Source organism: Macaca mulatta, chromosome 3 (assembly GCF_049350105.2).
Source record: "Macaca mulatta isolate MMU2019108-1 chromosome 3, T2T-MMU8v2.0, whole genome shotgun sequence".
Classification (NCBI taxonomy): Eukaryota; Metazoa; Chordata; class Mammalia; order Primates; family Cercopithecidae; genus Macaca; species Macaca mulatta.
Genome location: NC_133408.1, coordinates 177,912,372 through 177,929,118, shown reverse-complemented (window position 1 = coordinate 177,929,118; position 16,747 = coordinate 177,912,372). Strand labels below are relative to the sequence as shown.

General features: G+C 41.9%; 1 protein-coding gene across 1 annotated transcript in view; it reads right to left on the bottom strand.

The window, feature by feature from the left end:
* Positions 1–16,377, bottom strand: part of AKR1D1 (aldo-keto reductase family 1 member D1) — a 41,693-nt gene extending 25,316 nt beyond the window's left edge. The window contains exons 1-3 of the mRNA XM_015134995.3: positions 15,959–16,377; positions 3,417–3,584; positions 41–157 (exon numbers count right to left, since the gene is read on the bottom strand). Coding sequence (XP_014990481.1) covers positions 41–157; positions 3,417–3,584; positions 15,959–16,051 — 378 coding nt within the window. The 5' untranslated portion in view covers positions 16,052–16,377. The remainder of the gene's footprint in view (positions 1–40; positions 158–3,416; positions 3,585–15,958) is intronic.
* Between the last annotated feature and the right edge of the window lie 370 nt (positions 16,378–16,747).

Sequence of the window (16,747 nt, the reverse complement as noted above, 5' to 3'; positions counted from 1 at the left end):
CGCCAGGGTGCAGAGACCTGACTTAGGCATCTGAACTCACCTTAAAGGCCATGGGTACTTCAATGATGTAAAGATCCACGTAGTCTAGCTGGAGGACCCTGAGTGTCCTCTCCAGGGTTGGGCGGACCATCTCTGGGACGTGATTTGTAGCCCATAGCTGAAAGAATCAAAGAGGGATCATTAACTAATGTTCACACGATTTTTACAATAATGCAGCCCCTTTTTCTTTGTAAAGCACTCGTACACATTTTTTTTTTTTGAGATAGGGGTCTCACTATGTTGCCCAGGCCGATCTTTATCTCCTGGGCTCAAGCCATCTGCCCACTTCAGCCTCCCAAATTGCCAGGATTATAGGTATCAACCACCGTGCCTGGCCCCTTGTACACATTTTATTCACACATTTCATTTCACAAAAACATGTTTGTGATGCAGTGTCATCTGAGTATAGGATGAGCTGATAAAACTCTTGACACTCAGAGCCTAGCTTGAGAGCTTGTTTGGAGGTTCTAGCAGGGGAGTGCAGCTACTCACATACCCTTGACCTAGAAATCCTCCTCCTTCATCAGGGAAAGCCGTCCTCTTCCGCTAAGAGTGCAGCTTCAAGAGGTACAATTGCCCAGACAGCCAGACCGGCTGAATTAGCCCTGGTGACCAATGGGGTGACAGATGTTGCAGCCAGATCGCCCTCACATCTCCAGACATAATTTTATGCAATTCTACTACAAGAGACTTACAGATCCTCCTGACCACAGAGTACCTAATTTGATGGCAGTCTTTCCCATTTCCGGGCGAATTTCCTAACTGATCCTTAGTGCTTGCATTTTTCCTCATTGTATAACTAGGGTTACGCAATGTTCTAGATGTCCTGACCTAGCCTGATACTTTATTGTCATGCCACTCTGATAAAATGAGCAAGGAATATGGTTATGTGTGTGGCTTCACCGGGTCCTTCGCATTGTGACAGGTGGTGTGAAAGCCTGGTGAAAGTTTAAATTACTGCACAGATTTACATTTGCTTTCACTGATCTTTTGTTCTTGTTGGGCCCTAGTTAGACCCCAGAGCAATTAAGTTACTCTTTCACTAAGGCATTATTACATAATGAAGGATCAAGGTTTGGTTGATCCTACTGGAGCATGTGTACCCTTAGGTGTCTGAGACATACGGTGCCAAGGTTGCTCATACCCACAGGACAAATTAGTACATCTTTTGGATTATCAGTTTTGCTCACAGAGTTTTTGGGGGCATATAAGTTTAGAATCATACTTTTCTTTTTTGTTTCTTTTGTTTTTTTGAGACGGCGTCTTGCTGTGTCACTGAGGCTGGAGCGCAGTGGCTTGATCTTGGCTCACTGCAACCTCTGCCTCCCGGGTTCAAGCGATTCTCCTGCCTCAGCCTCCCAAGTAGCTGGGATTACAGGCACCTGCCACCACACCTGGCTAATTTTTGTATTTTTAGTAGATGGGGTTTCCCCATGTTGGCCAGTCTGGTCTCAAACTTCTGACCTCAAGTGATGCTTCCTCCTCTGCCTTCCAAAGTGCTGGGATTATAGGCATGAGCCACTGCACCTGGCCTGAATCATACTTTTTTTGGTCACCAGAAAGGGCAAGCAAAATTGGTAAAATCTAATTTTTTTCCTCTGTTGGACAATGATTTTTTTTCTCGCCTTAAAAACACAGAGAAAATGTAACATGAAGAGAGTAGTGGAAAAATGTGTCACGTGTGTTTTGATGGCTACTCTGGGTCCCTTTGGTGTTACTATTGTAATCCCTTCTAAGTGGAAATTCTGTTTGATATTTTAATTTACTTTTTTCATTCCTGGGCGTAGGCTGATGATATTTTAATTTACTTTTATTCAACAAACATACATAGTATTAGCTTTGTACCAGGTTCGGTGTGACTGCTTTGTAAATGTGAACTCATAACAACTTTATGAAATAGTTGGCATTATTATCCCCATTTTACAGAGGAAAAAAAACTCAGGTCCAGAAATGCTAGGCAACTCAGCCAATAGTGACAGATCTGGGCCTCTGACCTGGGCAATCTTGTACCAGTCTGGGCACTCAATCACCCCCACATTGCCTCTCAGGTGCTGCTGAACTGCAGCGAAGACAATCCTGATGAGGCAATTACATGAACTCAGCTGCACATGCTATTTCTGTTTACTTAAGTAAACACCAATATTTCGCCCACGTATGCTTTATTACATACAGCCCATATTGACATTGTATATGTACGAATATTGCTTTCCATTCACAACTGTACTTTTTGGACAATTTAAAGGATTAAAGTTAAAGGACAATTTAAAGCATGTTTTGACCACCTTTTCCTTGTATGCTAACTTTAGCCCCATCATAGTGAGAAATGACTCTTACAATATGAGTCATTAAGCGAAAGGCTTGTATAATGTGCCTGCCCAGGAAGCCCATATAGCTGGCTTTTGGATTGGTGACCTTATGAGCTTGTTTTTGTTTTGGCTCACGCCTGTAATCCCAGCACTTTGGGAGGCCGAGGCAGGCGGATCACGAGGTCAGGAATCGAGACCATCCTGGCGAACACGGTGAAACCCCGTCTCTACTAAAAATACAAAAAAATTAGCCGGGCGCGGTGGCGGGCACCTGTAGTCCCAGCTACTCGGGAGGCTGAGGCAGGAGAATGGCGTGAACCTGGGAGGCGGAGCTTGCAGTGAGCCGAGATCGCACCACCGCACTCCAGCCTGGGCGGCAGAGCGAGACTCCGTCTCAAAAAAAAAAAAAAAAAAAAAAAATCTAAATGCCATTTCTGAGTTAATTACATTTGCTCAAATTCTTTTTTTTTTTTCTGAGATAGGGTCTTGCTCTGTCACTCAGGTTGGAGTGCAGTGATATGAACATGACTCATTGCGGCCTTGACCTCCGTGGCTCAAGCCATCCTCCTGCTTCAACCTCCCAAAAAGCTGGGACTACAGGTGCAAGCTACCATGCCTGGCTAATTTTTGTATTTTTTTTTTTTTGTTGAGACAGGGTTTTGCCATATTACCCAGGTTGGTCTTGAACTCCTGAGCTCAAGCAAAACACCTGCCTCAGCCTCCCAAAGTGAGGATTAGAGGTGTGAGACACTGCACCCAGCCAAATACTTTTTTAAAACCCTCTTTCTCTCCCCCAAATGCTACTCTGCTTACTTCTCCCAAATTAATAAATAATTCATTAATATGATACAAGAATGTCGAAAATCCTATTTTACATGATTTTGGTTCATTTTAACACTTATCTTTTAAACAAAGAAACAACCCAAACTGTTATTAAGTACTGCGTACTCATGAATGCAATTACACACACACACACACACACACACACACACACACACAGAAGATGAATAATAAAATGAACACTTGAAACCTTCTCACCGTCCCCATTGGAGGCTGAAGGCAAGATCTCACCTTTCCACAGTAGAAAATATCTTCCCTCCGCACCTTTCCTTCTGCTATCTTCTCCCTGATGGCCTCCCCAACTTCGTGTTCATTTTGGTAGATGTAGGCGCCATCAATATGTCGGTACCCTGTGTCAATAGCAACCTTCACCGATGTTGCACAGGCTCCCTTAGGGGTCTGAAGTGACAAAGAGGTTGGGTTTGGGGAAAAGAGAAATGGTCTTTCCTTTAATCATCATTAATCAGGACACTTTGCATGTACGTTCCTTTACAGCTAGAATGACACATTCCCAATTCCTTGCTGTTGTGATTGGAAGATGGTGTTCAGCAGCAGGAGAAACTGACCTCCCAGGGGCCTCCCCTTCCTCAGTGGGAGACACTATCTGTCCCAGGTCTGCCCTCAGCTTTGTGGCATCAAAAATGTGATTTGGGCCAGGTGCGGTGGCTCACACCTTTAATCCCAGCACTTTGGGAGGCTGAGGCGGGAGGATCACGAGGTCAGGAGATTGAGACCATCTTGGCTAACACGTTGAAGCCCTGTCTCTACTAAAAATACAAAAAATTAGCCAGGCGTGGTGGCTGGTGCCTGTAGTCCCAGCTACTCAGGAGGCTGAGGCAGGAGAATTACATGAGCCTGGGAGGTGGAGCTTGCAGTGAGCCAAGATTGTGCCACTGCACTCCAGCCTGGGCGACAGAGCAAGACTCCATCTCAAACAAACAAACAAACAAAATGTGATTTGATCAATATTTCTTGTGACATGAGAATTCATGGAAGCTTTTTTTATCGGAGGGCACGAGCTGATTGAAGAAGGCTAAATTATAAATCAAAGGTTGGGTAAACAAATTGAGATGTATCCACAGAATGGAATACTCCTCAGTAATAAAAAGGAATGAAGTAGGCCTGGTGTGGTGGTTCACACCTGTAATCCCAGGACTTTGGGAGGCTGAGACAGGAGGATTGCTTGAGGCCAGGAGTTTGAGACCAGCCTGGGCAACATAGGGAGACTCCATCTATACAAAAATTAAAGTAATTAGCTGGGTGTGGTGGCATGCGCCTTTGGTCCCAGTTACTTGGGAGGGTAAGGTAGGGGGATTGCTTGAGCCTGAGAGTTCAAGGCTGTGGTGAGCCATGATCATGCCACTGCACTCCAGCCTGGGCAACAGAGACCCTGTCTCAAAAAAAAAAAAAAAAGAAATGTAGCATTGATGACAACACATAGTATGGATGAATCTCAAAATAATTATACTGAGTGAAAGAAGCCAGCCCAAAAAGAATAAATACTTCAGTTTTTCTCTTCTAGCATTTTATATAAATGGAATCACAGTCTGTGGCGACAGACATAGATCAGTGATTGTCTGGGGTCGGGAGTCGGGGAAGTGTGGGTGGGAGGAGGGATCACAAAGTGGCATGAGGAAGCTTATAGAGTTGATAGCTATGTTCATTATTTTGATTGTGGTGATGGCCTCGCAGATGAATATACGTCAGACTCATCAAATTGTATACTTTAAATATGGACAGTTTATTATATGTCAGTTATGTCTCAATAAAACTGAGGAAAAATATTGTTGAGGAACATTTTATGTTTTAGGATATATTTTAATAAAATTTGGTTGCTACATCTTTGTTCATTTTATTAACTCACATTAAAGTTAAGAATGAGCATATCCTGTCCCCTGAACACTGGTTTTTCATTTGCTATGGTTTGATTATTTTTGTCCCCTCCAAAACTCATGTTGAAACTGAATCTTCAATGTAAAAAACGGCGTTGAGAGGTGGGGCCTAATGGGAGGAGTTTGGGATTAATGCCACCCTAAAAAGGGCTTGTGGGAGTGGGTTCTCACTCTTCTGTCATGTGAGTAATGGTGTCTCTCCCCTCCAGAGAATGCAGCATTCAAGGTGCACCCTTGGAGGCAGACAGACTGGGCCCTAACCTGCTGGCATCTTGATCTTGGACTTTCCAGCCTCCAGAACTGTAAGAGAATAAACTTCTGTTCTTTATCAGTTACCCAGTCTCAAGCATTCTGTTACAGCACACAAAATAGAGCAAGACACCATTTTTCAGATTCCACAGAAATCCCTATGCCTCGGTTTTGATGGCATTTAAATACGAGTGTGTTTCATTTTTGTTACATTTTTTTAATGAGAAACAGCAATGAGATTTCCCTGAAGACAAACATCTAGTCTCATCAAATATAATTTTCAAAGCATCTTTTAGAGAGTGTGTTGTGTGAGAGGGTTAGTTCTATTTTCTGATTTGCGCTGACTTGGTATTGAAGGTTGATTGTTCTGATCTTGCTCAATAAATGTTGGTCAACTACTTGTGCTTTCTTTAGTGTTCTAACCAAATGCTGGACAAATCACATCAGGCATGTGAACTCTGGTCCACAGCTATTGATTTGTTGTAGGCTGAGCAAGAGAATAAATCTGAAATGTATTTCTAGTGACTTTATAGTCCTGGGCAGGAAACAGAAGGCTTTGGGAGCATATATTGTATTTTTGCCCCCCACCGCTTCAGCTGAAAGTCGTCACTATAGAGAAGATAAGAGGATACGAAAAATTAACAAACTGGCTACATAGATGATATTATAAGATTCATAGTCACAAATATCAAATAGCTGGGAGGAGGAGACACACATTCCAGGAATATTAGAAATATTTGGTTAATTAACAACATGATTAATAGGACTTGGAGAGTAATTGAGTCAAAAGGCCAGAAAAAGCCTGTAAAATGAGATGTTATGAATGACAAGTGTGACAACCAAAGTACAGTGGGAAGGGGAAGTGAGGCATGGTGTCCAGAAATTTACAGGGAAGAAAATAAACATCTACTTTCATTCTCAAGTATCTACATTATTATTATTATTATTATTATTAGAGACAGGGTCTCTGTCACCCAGGCTGGAGTACAGTGGCACAATTATGGCTCACTGCAGCCTCAGCCTCCTGGGCTCAAGTGATTCTTCCACCTCAGCCTCCCGAGTAAGTGGGACTACAGGCATGTGCCACCATGCCTGGCTAACATTTTTGTAGAGATGGGGTTTTGCCATGTTGCCCATGCTGGTCTCAAACTCTTGGGCTCAAGCGATCCTCCTGCCTTGGCCTCCCTCTACATATATATTATTAATACATGAAGCTTAATACTAGATGGTAAATAGAATCTCAGAAACATCACTGAGATTTTGTGGGCTGGAACTGATCATTTAAATGAAGAGCTAAAGTACACAATGAAGGGTGCCCCAGACAAATACATATTAAAGTAGGCGCTTGTATTTTCAAAGATTAACCCAAAAAATGAAGTACAGAGGAGAGCATTTAGGATAAAGAAAGTATGGCCAGGGATTGTGGCTCACACCTGTAATCCCAGCACTTTGAGAGGTCAAGGCGGGCAGATCAACTGAGGTCAGGAGTTCAAGACCAGCCTGGCGAACATGGTGAAACCCCGCTTCTACTAAAAAGTACAAAAATTAGCCAGGCGTGGTAGTGGGCGCCTGTAATCCCAGCTACTTGGGAGGCTGAGGCAGGAGCATCTCTTGAACCTGGGAGACACAGGTTGCAGTGAGCCGAGATCATGCCACTACACTCCACCCTGGGTGACAGAGCGAGACTCTGTCTCAAAAAGAAAGAAGGAAGGTAGGAAGAAAGGAAGGAAGGAAGGAAGGAAGGAAGGAGGGAAGGAGGGAAGGAGAGAAGGAGGGAAGGAGAGAAGGAGGGAGGGAGGGAGGGAGGGAAGGAAGGAAGGAAAGAAAGAAGGAAAGAAAGAGGTAAAGGCAAGGTTAAGGCAGGAGTGTAGTCCACCATGGTGCTGCATATTTGGATGATGACTCATTTAACAAGGGTTATGGCACAGAAACAAGTTATAGTAGTGAAAATCTTGCAATTATTCAGCTATCACAGCGGAGTCTCTTCTAAAAGCTGGATATTTACTATTGACTTATTTCTTTATATGTTTATATTTATATACTTGCTGAAAAATATTGTCCCTCAGAAGGCAGAAGCAGCAGTGAGATGTATTACTATTTTATACTTAATTCTAATCAATATGGAGGAACTAGTTGGGACTGTGGACATGAGGACCACACTTTCTAATTCTTTGTTGTTGTTGTTGTTGTTGTTAGACGGAGTCTCGCTCTGTCGCCAGGCTGCAGTGCAGTGGTGTGATCTCGACTCACTGCAACCTCCACCTCCCGGGTTCAAGCGATTCTCCTGCCTCAACCTCCTGAGTAGCTGGGACTCCAGGCACGCGCCACCACGCCCAGCTAATTTTTGTACTTTTAGTAGAGACGGGGTTTCACCATGTTGACCAGGATGGTCTCAATCTCTTGACCTTGTGATCTGCCAGCCTCGGCCTCCCAAAGTGCTGGAATTACAGGCATGAGCCACTGCACCTGGCCCACACTTTGTAATTCTTAAATGTGGCACAAAGAAATTCTACATAAATTCTGACACATTTTTTAGGAAAACCAGTTTTGAAAAAAAATCAGAAAGATCAAATAGGATACCACATAAATGATATGATAGGAGAATCTAAAATATAAAAATTTGATTCCACAATGAAGGACAATCCCACTGAACAGTAAAACAAAAAAAATCCGGTTTCCTAAAATGACTGACAGCATCTCCTTCTACTTAAGAAAATTAAAAATGCTAGATTAGGCCGGCGTGGTGGCATACGCCTGTAATCCCAGCACTTCGGGAGGCTGAGGTGGGAGGATCGCTTGGGCCCAGGAGTTTGAGAACAGCCTGGGCAACATGGCAAAACCCCATCTCTATAAAAACTACAGAAATTAGCCGGGTCTGGTGACTCGCTTGAGCCTGAGAGGCAGAATTTGCAGGGAGCCATAATCATGCAAATGCGCTTCAGCCTGGGTGACAGAGCAAGACCCTGTCTCAAAAAAAGAAAAAAAAAAAAAACCAAAGAAACAAAACTAGATTAAAACTTTTTAAAAGTGCTGAAAAGACAGTAGGCATTTATTAATTCAAACTAAATTTTATGGGAAAGTCTGAATGCAGAAATGAGAAGTGCAGGAGATGAAAAAGTTAAGTAAAAAACTCCATGAAAGGCTATGGCCACCTCCAGTCCCTGGGAGATTTCATAACCTATGTAACCAGAGTCTGCTGACCAGTTTAATGTGGTCACTGGGTAGCAGTGCCTCCAGGGCACCTGGAGCAAACACACACAAATGCTGTCTGAAAGAAAATACTTGTTTTTCACCCTTGATGCACGCTCACAAATACTTTTTTTAAAGTAGTATTAACCTGCACACAGTTGAAGAATTCAGGTACCCCAGAAAATAAAGTTCCATAAAGGAAGACTGGCAGAAACAACTGAGAGCCTAAACAGAACCATAGATCCTAATATTGGAACTATCATTAGAATGAAATTGCACCTGTATCTTACACCATACACAAAAAGTCAACTCAAAATGGATTAAAGATTTTTAAGACCAGAAACTGTAAAATTCCTAGAAGAAAACATAAGGGAAAAAGCATCATGACGTTGGAGTAGGTGATGATTTCTTGGATATGACACCAAAAGCACAAGAAACAAAAGCAAAAATAGGTTGTTGGGACTACATCAAGCTAAAAAGCCTCTGCACAGAAAAGGAAACACTCAACAGAGTTAAAAAGCAACCTATGGAATACGAGAAAATATTTGCAGACCATATACTTCACAAGGTGTTAATATCCCAGATATAATTAAAAGGAACTTCTACAACTCAATAGCAAAAAAACAAAAACAAAAAACAAACAAAAACATCCCAAAGAAAAAACTAACCTGATTAAAAAGTTGGCAAAGGAGTTGAGTAGACATTGCTCCAGAGAAGACATACAAATGGCTAATAGGTATATGAGAAGATACTCAACATCGCTATCCATCTGGGAAATGCAAATCAAAACTACAATTAAATAACACCTCACACCCATTAGGATGACTATTATCAAAAAACTGAAAGATAACAATTATTGGTGAGGATGTAAAGAAATTACAACTCTTGTTCACTATTGGTGGAAATTTAAAATGGTGCCGCTACTATGGAAAACAGTATGGAGTTTCCTAAAAAAATTAAAGATATATTAGACCATGTTGGTCAAGAAAAAAAATTAAAAATAGAACTACTATATGATCCAGCAATCCTACTTCAGGGTATATATCCAAAGGAAATAAAATCACTATCTTGAGGAAATATTTGCACTTCCATGTTCACTGTAGCATTGTTCACAATAGGTAAGATATGGAAACAACCAAAATGGTCACTGACAGATGAGCAGGTAAAGAAAATGTGGTACATAAACAGTGTAATATTATTCAGCCTCAAAAAAGAAGGAAATTCTGCAATACGCAACAACATGGATGAACCTGGGGGACGTTATACTAAGTGAAATAATTCAGTCACAGAGTAATACCACAAAAAAAATCGGAATTATTAGTCAAAAGTTAAAATAACTATGATTGTTTTGATTAAAGAAATAAACTTGAGGCTGGGCATGGTGGCTCATGCCTATAATCTCAGCACTTTGGGAGGCTGATGCAGGAGGGTTGCTTGATGCTAGGGGTTTGAGACTGGCCTGGGCAACATAGTAAAACCCTGTCTTACAATAAAATAATAAAATCAAATAAAAGCAAAAATTAAAAAATTATCCAGGCATGGTGACGTACACCTGTCTGTACTCCTAGCTACTCGAGAGGCAGAGGCAGGAGGATTGCTTGAGCCCAGGAGTTGAGATATTCAGTGAGCTACGACTGCACCACTGCGGTCCAGCCTGGGTGACAGAAGACCCTCATCTCTATTAAAAAAATAATTAAATTTAAAAACAAAGAAATAAATGTGAAAATCTCTGTAGAGGACAGGAAACTATGAAAAGTACCCTAGAAGATTTAGGAAAGAACCAAACACAGCAATTCTATAAACAAAACAAACAAACAAAAATCTGGTAAGACATCTAAAATTAAATGGATGCATCAGTAGCATATTGGACATGGCAAGAAGAAATTAGGTAGAAGGAAGAAGGTAAATCAGCAGAAATGATCCAGCACTGCTTCTCCATGTTAATGTCCAGCATTCCCCATGTCTTTTGAAAATGACACAGAAGCTGCTGCCTTGGAACATGTGCTCCAGGCAGGATCTACCTGCATATTGCCTCCTAGTCACCAGACCAATAATTAGTTGTTCCAAGAGGGGGTTTCCAGTGAATATCACTTGGTAGGGAGACTAATTTCACAGCCATGGAGTCACGTTAGAATATATCCTTCTAAATATAAAAGGTAGGAGTTCTTGCCGGGCATGGTGGCTCATGCCTGTAATCCCAGCACTTTGGGAGGCTGAGGGGGGTGAATCACCTGAGGTTGGGAGTTAGAGACCAGCCTGATCAACAGGGAGAAACCCCGTTTCTACTAAAAATATAAAAATTAGCTGGGTGTGGTGGTGCACACCTGTAGTCCCAGCTACTCAGGAGGCTGAGGCAGGAGAATGGCTTGAACCCGGGAAGTGGAGGTTTTGGTGAGCCGAGATCGATCGCACCATTGCACTCCAGCCTAGGCAACAAGAGCAAAAGTCTGTCTAAAAAAAAAAAAGGTAGGAGTTCCTTTTATATTTTGGATATTATCCCTTATGAGATCTCCTGGCTGAATAAAGGCAGAGGGTGATACACTGAGGGAACTACACACCGAGACACCACGTGCAATGCAGGTGGAGAGCAGGTGTGAGAGTGGATCTGGGGGTGCAGCATCAAGAGGAAGGTGGAATTTCAAGTTGGATAAAGGAGGGTTTATTGATATGGAAACACTATCCTCTGATACCTCACTTAACACCTCAGGAAACAGTGGTAACACACTGCCAGCGTAACTCTTGAAATCTTGGAAAAAGTGAGATCCACATACATGAAGTAGACATTCCAGAAATACCATGGCAGATGGTCAAGAGAGGGCTCAGGAAGCTCAGAGAAGGGAGCCCACTATAGTGGGTATACTACGTAAGGCCGGAAACCCACGGATGACCTATGTTTTGCAGCAGGGTCCAGATAACACTCCTTTTACCAGAGAGATAGCAATGCTTTAGCGACAAAAATACCAGAGTTGTTGAGCTCAATTACAGCTGTCCTCTGTAGACAAGGTAGACTGTGTGAGATGCTGAAAAACTAGGTTTAATAAAAAAAATTAGGGCCCGGGTGTGGTGGCCCAGACCTCTAACTTCAGCACTTCAGGAGACCAAGACAGGAGGATTGCTTGAGCCCAGGAGTTCAAGACCAGCCTGGGCAACATAGTGAGATCCTGTCCTTGTTTTTAAAGCTAGGAATGATGGAATTTTAAAATAATAGAGGCTACATGGTAGTACTAACTTCAGAAGTGAAGTGGGCACTGTTATCAAATGACCTGCAGAGATGCTTTGCAGAGATGGTTAATTAGACATGAAATCCCTAGAGTTTTCAGGCAACACACAGGATGCTCAGTTAAATTTGAAATTCAAATGGGCAAGACTTTTTTGTATATGCACATTCCAAATATTAAATGGGATGGAACATACTTATATTTTAAAATGACTCATTGTTCATCTGAAGTTCAAATTTACCTGGACATCTTATATTTTTACTTGCTAAACCTGGCAACCCTACCCTAAAGGCAAGTTAGATAGGCAGCCAACAAGTGTATTGCATAATTTACAGAAACCAAAGCAGTCTGCATGGATTATTGGGCTGGGCATGGTGGCTCATGCCTATAATCCCAGCAATTTTGAAGGCCAAGGTGGGAGAGTCGCTTGAGTCCAGGAGTTTCAGACCATCCTGGGCAACATAGAAATATCTCGTTTCTATTAAGAATTAAACAAAAAAATGGATTACTGGAAGGCTGATGGAAGTTCTTTCAAGATAAAGTCATAGGTATGGCTGTATACTAGGAAAAGCATTAAGAAGGAAGCACACTACCCAGAAGGCGCCCTCAGGCTCCACAGACGGCATATTCCATACTTGCAGCACTATCCCTACCCATTTATTGAGTGACATGAATACACCAGGTTTCAGTAGGCCCAGAATGGGGAAGGGCTCAGCAGAAGTCTAGACTTTACCACAAGCATCCCTGCCACTTGGGCCATATGACCCAGCAGGCCCTATTGTTTACATGTGGCATGGAATTTATGGCAAGCCTCAGTTGGAGAATTACAAGGTAAGCCTGTAGGGTTCTGGAGCAAGTCATGCCATCTACATTGATGACATTGCTGCTGAGCCCTGTAGAGATAGTATATCTGGCCATGGGCCGTGATGTGACTGTGTGGCCAGAGCTGCCCATTATGAGCTGGGTTATATAAAATCCACTACAACATAAGTTTGGGTGGGTCAATGGCAATCCATTGTAAGATATAATTGGCACATTTGTGATTAGACACAAGTTGGACAAGACAGCATGCCATCCATATGTCATCCAAAATCTGAATGAGTTGCTGTTGCTTACAAATTAATAATTACTTTACAGTGTTCTCCAAAAAGTGTTACAAGACTGGCCAACAACTGGATTATTATTCATGATGATTGTCTGTACTGGAGGACAAGTTGCCACCCTCTTGTAGTGTGATCTCTGCTGTGTCCTCAATAATAGTCCCCCGAGTGTTAGTTGCTTGTGTTTTTTCTTTTTTCTTGTAGAAATAAAGAGGAAAATAAAGCATTGCTTGCACTCATGTCTAGTATCAAAACAGGGAAGTAGGACAAAATGGATAAATAGGCTTAACTCTCTGAAACCATTCATTTATGCTTTCTGCCTGGCCCCTGGTCCCCTTAGGTAGAGCTTATGAGACCTTCACCCTGTCTTCAGCTTAAAACCAGATCAGAAAAAATTACTTGGTGTAAGAGTAAGGCTTTTCTTTCCTCAGGTGAAACAAAGCTCCCTGGGGGATCAGAAGAGGGGAATTAGATGGGCATTGGGGAGAAAGTAAGGAATGTTTAGGGCTGGGTGTCATAGCTCATGCCTATAATCCCACCACTTTGGGAGGCTGAGGCAGGCAGATCACTTAAGCCCAGGAGTTCGAGACCAGCCTGGGCAACATGGCAAAAACTTGCCTCTAATAAAAATAAAATAAATAAAATAAAAGGAATGTTTAAAGGATGGCACATTCCTGAGAAATGGGTTCTGAGCCCTGCACCCCCACCTCCCTCCACTCAGGGGCAAAAATATAGTGGGTGTTTTAGGCTTCTCCTGGGTACTCACCAAGAGCTTGGACTGCACTTCTCCTTCGCCCCATGGCTCGTTCAGATTCTGAAAACTTGCTGCAACTACAGCAGTCTCAACCAGAGCCACTCAGGAAGGAATATTCCCCCATCTAACTTTCTGGGCCATGCCTTCTCTGTAGCTTGTACCCCATAATTAGACTTGCTCATCATTTCTTTCATCTTTGAACAATAGTTATCTCCTGTAAGGGACTTACATGGGGGAGATATAACAAATGATAGAGAATATAGTTTTGAGAATCTCTGCATATATGTGGTTGGAGCCAAGATTATGAATGAGATCATAAAGAGACATTGTACAAAGAAAGAAGAGAAAGGGGCCAAGGATCAAACTCATATAGTTGTTCCAAGAGTAATTTTCAATTGCATTACCAAAAACAAGGGAGGTGGGCAGTTGAAGTGGAATGTGGGATTGTGATCCAAGTTTTAACTACTCTTGCTATGGGTAGTTTATTTCTCCTCGTCTGCCTTCCATTCTCTATGCTACAACCTGAGTTTTATCTTTCAAAAACACAGATCTAGTGATGCTCTCTCTTTGCTTCTAAACTTTAGATGATGTGTCATTACTATAGAATGAAGTTTCAACTCCTAGCTGAGCATAGTGGCTCATGCCTGTAATTCTAGCACTTTGGGAAGCTGAGGCGGGTGGATTGCTGGAACCCAGGAGTTCAACACCAGCCTGGGCAATATGATGAAACCCCTTCTCTACAAAAAATACAAAAATTAGCTGGGCATGGTGGCGCCTGCCTGTGGTCCCGGCTACTTAGGAGGTTGAGTCAGGATGATTGCTTGAGTCTGGGAGGCAGAGGTTGCAGTGAGCCAAGATTGCATCATTGCACTCCAGCCTCGGTGACAGAGTAAGACCCTGCCTCAGACAAACAAACGAACAAACAAAGTTCCAACTCCTTACCATGGTGTTCAAGGTCCTTGGTAATCCAACAAAATTCCAACTCCTTAGCATGGTGTTCAAGGTCCTTGGTAATCCAACAGAGTTTCAACTCCTTGGCATGGTGTTCAAGGTCCTTGGTAATCCCTGTCTTAATCTGCATTTTCAGATTCAGTTACCATCACCATTAATTCCCTGTGCCAGGCACTATGGGCTTGGCATTCCCTGGATATATCATATATCCTTCTCTGTCTAAATAAAATATCTCTATACTTCTTATTGCCAAAAATGTCCTGCTTTAGGTGTGCTTCTCTGTCTGGTACATTCATGCTCAACTTCAAATAGTTCATTCATACATGACCACTCAAATTTCGGTAGCATTTCTACACATGTCACTGTTTATTCTCGTAATCAGCATTAAATGTTGAACTGCAACAAGGAAAAGATATTCTCACAAGCTGAAACTTTACTGTTTTAAAGGAAGCCTGTTTCAATCTTCATGGTCAAATTTAATTATTTCCATTTCTATGCTGATATGGTTTGGCTGTGTCCCCACCCAAATCTCATCTTGAATTATAGTTCCCATTATCCCCACATGTTATGGGAGGGACCCAGTGAGAGGTAATTGAATCATGGAGGAGGTTACTTCCATGCTGTTCTCAGGATAGTAAGTTCTCATGACATTTGATGGTTTTACAAGGGGCTTTTCCCCTTTGGTTCAGCACTTCTCCTTGCTTCCATCTTATGAAGAAGGACATGTTTTCTTCCCCTTCTGCCAAGATTGTAAGTTTCTTGAGGTATCCCCAGCCATGCTGAACTCTGAGTCAATTAAACCTCTTTCCTTTATAAATTACCCAGTCTCTAGGGTATGTCTTTAATAGCAGCATGAGAATTGACTAATACATACGCTTTCAGAGACTGTTTACAAAGAGTTCTAGAATAGCATTGATCCTTATCTTTGTCATTCTACAATTAGTTGTAAAGAATCTGCCCCATCTATTTGATTTTTAATCCCTGAATAACACAGACATTGTTTTTCTCAATATGACACTTCTATCACCTAATGCTTAGTGCATGGCAAGTATTCACTAGGTGTTTGTTAGACTGAACTAAAAATTATCTAATATTAAAAAAAACACAAGTCATAAACACACAAATTTCATGTGACTCAGTTCACTCTAGTAATCAGCATTTAGCTAAATTTCAGTAAAGGAAGCAGAAAGTTCTCCTTCTCTAATCCAAACTAATTTTTAATCATGAATTGATTTAATTTAACCTTTGGCTCAATACCTATTCAGTAAATAGTAGTCCTTTCATTATTACAAATTGAGGTTGCTTCCATTACTACAAAAAGTAAGTCAATGAGATCTGCTTAAAATAAATTGCAGATCATGCTATAGGCAAATGTTAAAAGAAACAAACAAGCAAACAAAGAGAGAAAAGATAAGCTTACTGATTTAGGCTCTGAGTAGGTACCAAGTCCGATGATGGGAATGCTGTTTCCATCACTTAGAGGTATGCGGTGACTTGCAGCACTGAGATCCATTGTGGAGAGAGAATCCGATTGTAGGAGTGATTCTGAACACCACAGAGAGTCTTTTTAAAAAGGTGTCCTAGAGCCTATTCAATCAAAGAAAGGAAGGCCAGAGGGAGGAGCAGAGGGAAGGGAGATTAACACACCTATTTCTCAACCTGTTTTTTTTTTCAAGGTTGTCCTGGAAATCCTAAGCATGGTTGTCCTTTGAACTTCATCAGAGGCTTGTAAAACATAACCTATTGAGAGCTTATGCTTACTTCTTCACAACAAAATATTGAAAAAAACAAAAAGAAGCAAATCTATCTGGCTTCTATCAGTTAGGATGTTTTGTTGGCAAATAAGAGACTGATATAGTTTGGCTGCATCCCCAACCAGATCTCATCTTGAATTGTAGCTCCAATAATCCCCAACATCATGGGAGGGACTTGGTGGGAGGTAACTGAATCATAGGGGCATGTGTTTCCCATGCTGTTCTTGTGATAGTGAATAAGTCTCACAAGATCGGATGGATTTATGAAGAACAGTTCCCCTGCACATGCTCTCTTGCCTCCTGCCATGTAAGACGTGCCTTTGCTCCTCCTTCACCTTTTGCCATGATTGTGAGGCCTCCCCAGTCATGTGGAACTGTGAGTCCATTAAATCTCTTTTTCTTTATAAATTACCCAGTCTCAGTTGTCTTTATCAGCAGTGTGAGAACAAACTAAT